Source organism: Haplochromis burtoni, unplaced genomic scaffold (assembly GCF_018398535.1).
Source record: "Haplochromis burtoni strain Fernald_Lab_line unplaced genomic scaffold, NCSU_Asbu1 Contig_1978, whole genome shotgun sequence".
Lineage (NCBI taxonomy): Eukaryota > Metazoa > Chordata > Actinopteri > Cichliformes > Cichlidae > Haplochromis > Haplochromis burtoni.
In genome coordinates, this window is record NW_024584339.1 from 12,275 (window position 1) to 16,122 (window position 3,848).

At 39.4% G+C, this 3,848-nt stretch overlaps 1 protein-coding gene across 1 annotated transcript in view; it reads right to left on the minus strand.

The window, feature by feature from the left end:
* Window positions 1-2,308, minus strand: part of LOC102303769 (extracellular calcium-sensing receptor-like) — a 10,582-nt gene extending 8,274 nt beyond the window's left edge. Inside the window, exons 1-6 of the mRNA XM_042217436.1 lie at window positions 2,184-2,308; window positions 1,708-2,002; window positions 1,519-1,605; window positions 1,169-1,438; window positions 770-979; window positions 378-653 (exon numbers count right to left, since the gene is read on the minus strand). Of these exons, the coding sequence (XP_042073370.1) occupies window positions 378-653; window positions 770-979; window positions 1,169-1,438; window positions 1,519-1,605; window positions 1,708-2,002; window positions 2,184-2,293 (1,248 nt within the window). The 5' untranslated portion in view covers window positions 2,294-2,308. The remainder of the gene's footprint in view (window positions 1-377; window positions 654-769; window positions 980-1,168; window positions 1,439-1,518; window positions 1,606-1,707; window positions 2,003-2,183) is intronic.
* Between the last annotated feature and the right edge of the window lie 1,540 nt (window positions 2,309-3,848).

The window sequence follows — 3,848 nt, forward strand, 5'->3', positions numbered from 1 at the left end:
AATTTTGCGCTAGCTTACGTGGTTGCAGTGCTACCGGGATTTAAAAATAGTTACGCAAAACAGAGCGTGCCCACTCCGATCGGCTCTAAAGGGTTAATATGCCTGTACATATTAAAGGCATTGAAATCTAGTTCTAAATTAAACAGGAACATCTCCAATTGTGCCATATATATGCATACTAGTTAATGTGCTCTAATATAAATATATTAAACACTACTTTTGCTCAATATGAAAAATCCATTTAGCTCTCTTCAGCTCATTTCATCTTATTGAACTGGGGTTTTTTTTTAATCCAACAAGGTCAATTTTTTTTCTGAAAGTAATTATAGAATAAATGGTTTACTCAGATGAAGATGAAGTAGAAATTAATAACTCACCTCCCATAGCTCCAGTGATTGCAGAGTGGCACAGCTGTGCCCACTGAAAGGCCCTCTTCCTGGCTTGCATTGCAGCATGTCATCAAGGGAATATGCCAGGGCATAAACGGCTTTGTACACATTGTACTCAGGCCGGAGGTTGGAAATGTCCAAGAACTCAGTGTTAACATTTTCTAGATCTTCCTGTCCAGTGCATATTGCACCTCCACCTTCCACCCAACCTGCTGGAGCTGGTGCAAATCTGCACTGAAATGTAAATTCCCAAAACTCATTCACCTGAAATATATGTTTGAAACATATTATTAATAGCTGTATGTGTGTATGTGTGTGTGTGTTTTAAAAAGACCAAATAAAAGTTTCGCAGCTAACACAGTAAAGTTTTGAACTCTCACCATTGTCTTTCCATAGCTATTACTGTCAAGTAGATCAGGGCGTATTTGTAATAGGAATTCCCTGAGCCCTGGTATTTCTCCTCGACGAATAGCAATGCCCAGTGTACCACCTAGGTATGGCATGAGCTCAGGTGTTTGAAGCACAGCAGCTGTTGCTGTCCAGCCTTCACTGGCTAACCACTGTAGGCCTGTTACATTCTGCCTTTCTATCTGTGCATTTTATTTCATCAGACATAAAAAGCAGTATTGTAAATGGCAACAACTGACATCACCATGACATTGAAGTACTTGCTTGACTTAAAATTAATTCTATATCATTATTTTTCTGTACTCCACTCAAATAAAGACATAATACATGTATTAACCAGTTTAGAGAAACAAATTCTTTTAAAACTGCACCTCTTCCATAAGGTTTATCATGTGAGTCTCAAACACAAAGGCAATGACAACACGAGCCGTGGATTTCTTCATCACATCCACAATCCTTCTGAGTTCATCTGTGTCTTTGTCAGTGGGTAAAACCTCAACATAGGCAAGGCAACCTTCTCCAGACACACTCAGCTCAGATTGTAAGGATCTGGCTGCATGAAATCCATAATCATCATCAGTGATGAGCAGACCTGCCCAAGTCCAGCCAAAATGTTTTAGGATCTGAATCATAGCTCGTACCTGAGTGAATACAGATTAAAACATGAGTGCTGCTCATCAGCTGCTGTTGACTTTTTGTATTGTCCAGATTGATTTTTAACCTGGAAAGCATCACTTGGGATCGTCCTAAAGAAGGATGGATACTTTTGACGGTCACTCAAACAGGAACATGTGGCAAAATAACTCACCTGTGAAAAACAGACAATATGTTGTACATTATTTTCACATTAAATTTACAATTACAGGATTATAAACAAAAATGGCATTTTATGGTTAAAGTGATAACTTACCATGGGTACTCTGTACAAACCTAAGACGCTGGAGATAGCAATAGAACGTGTAGAGGAAGAATCACCCACAATCCCTACAACTGGAGGATTTCCAACACATGTATTATGTAATATAATTTGTTCCTCTTGACCACTGACTAATGACAATGCTCCACGGAATCCAATTCCAAGTTCAGCACAGTTGTCATAAAGAGTGTATCCCAACGTCACATTAGGTAGCAAGCTGGAGTTGTTGTTGATCTCGTCAACAGCAAAAGCCATGGTTTGTGCCAGCCTAAATCCTTGTACATTGAAACTAACAAAAAACATTTTGATTTGAAAAATACATCAGGATACGTAGAAATTAGCTGAGCTTTATTAATCAACAAAATATAATTACTTATACTAATATATTAACATAATTACTTAATATTTATATTACCATTAGGTTTGTCCTGTTTCTCTCTTTTTTTCTGTTGTTTCCTTGTCATACTTACCTGTGGCAAGTAGGCTGTTCTGGCTGTGAGGTAAATAACAGGTCAGAAATGCTTGAGAAAAAGTGGACTGGAAACAGTCCTCCCAGGATGACATCTCCGCTCTTCTGCATTCTGTTTATATGAAATTGCTCCTGTAGTTGGCACGAGGAGGGAAACAGAGAAGATGGTATAGTATAAGAAAAATAAGAATACTGCACAATGAACAAGAGCAAATTGCTTTGTAAAAATGAGCTCATGACAGCTTTCAGATTTTCAGACCCTAGTCATTTCATTTTATTGCTTTGCCATTCCCTTTTATTGAGATGCTGTGTTGATGAATTTTCCATACCACCCATGTGAGAAAAACAAGGTGAAAGGGCGGGGCCTAAAACACATTTCATCAGAGATTGGTTTTGTATCGAGGAAAACTTAGGTAACGCTGTGAGTGTATTACTTTTGTTTATTTTATTCCTTTTTAATGTTATTTTATTTTTCAACAGTTATAAAGGAAGAATGATTTTCTTTTGGTTCAACCAAAATATGAGGTGCACACTGAGAGATATATCAAATTATTGTCGAATTATAATTCATGTACAGCAAAATTCATGGTAAATGTCTCAAAAGGGAATGATAAAAAAAAAAATTCCAAGTTCAAAGTTTGGGTTTTCTTTGAAAAAATATCAGTATATTTTTTTTAATCAATATTATTATTTTGAATGCCAGACTAAGTGGACTGGTACCGATCTCATTTCTTGAGACTGGTACCAGTCCAGGTGGGTAGTGGTGAGGGTTTCCTTAGGTTATAGAGCATGAGGCCAATAAGGAAAGTAGATGGTTGGCATTGACACAATACAGATGGCTGATTACAGAGCCTCGGGAGGCTGAAGTGAAGTAGAAGGTAAGTAATAAGGAAGGGGAGCTGGTAATTGAGTTTAGTTTCTGGCTTGCGGTTGCGCATTCCGCCTTCAGGTTGCGCCGTAAGATGGCCACACCGACGAGAGCACCCAGTCATCTCAGCAAAAATGTTATTATTTATTTTGTACTGCTTTCTATTTCTGTGCGCATAGCACAATCATATACTTGACATGAAACACAAATGCTTTGGGAGCTACGTTCGTCAGCCAGTTCAGATGTTACAGTAGGTTTCGACACCGTGAACGCTCTGCTACCTGGGATCCTTTGTTTACAAACAGGGGGAAATGCGCCGGATTTTTGAGCCGATCCCGACAGAGAAACAGCAAGCCACCTCTGCCCAGCATCCTGCTCGTGAATCTCCAGTATCTGGACAACAAACTTTCACTGTTTACCAGGGAGACCGAACGAAGGACATGCTGATAAAGCTACGGCTTTGGACGAACTGTATAACATCATTATTGGACTTGAGAACAAAAATCCCGAAGCTGCCTTTATTGTGCTGGGAAACTTCAACAGAGCCAACATGAAGTACTATCAACTATCAACACATCTCCTTCCCCACAAGAGGTGATCAAACACTGGACCATTGTTACACTCCATTCAAAGAGTGCTACAAACCACTCCCCCACGCAGCTTTTGGCAAGGCTGACTATTGTTCCATACTGCTGCTGCCTGCGTACAGACAAAGCCTCAAACAGGAAAAAACTGTTTCCAGGGTCATCTACAAATGGGACAGTGAGGCTGAGGGGGTCCTACAGGGCTGCTTTGAGA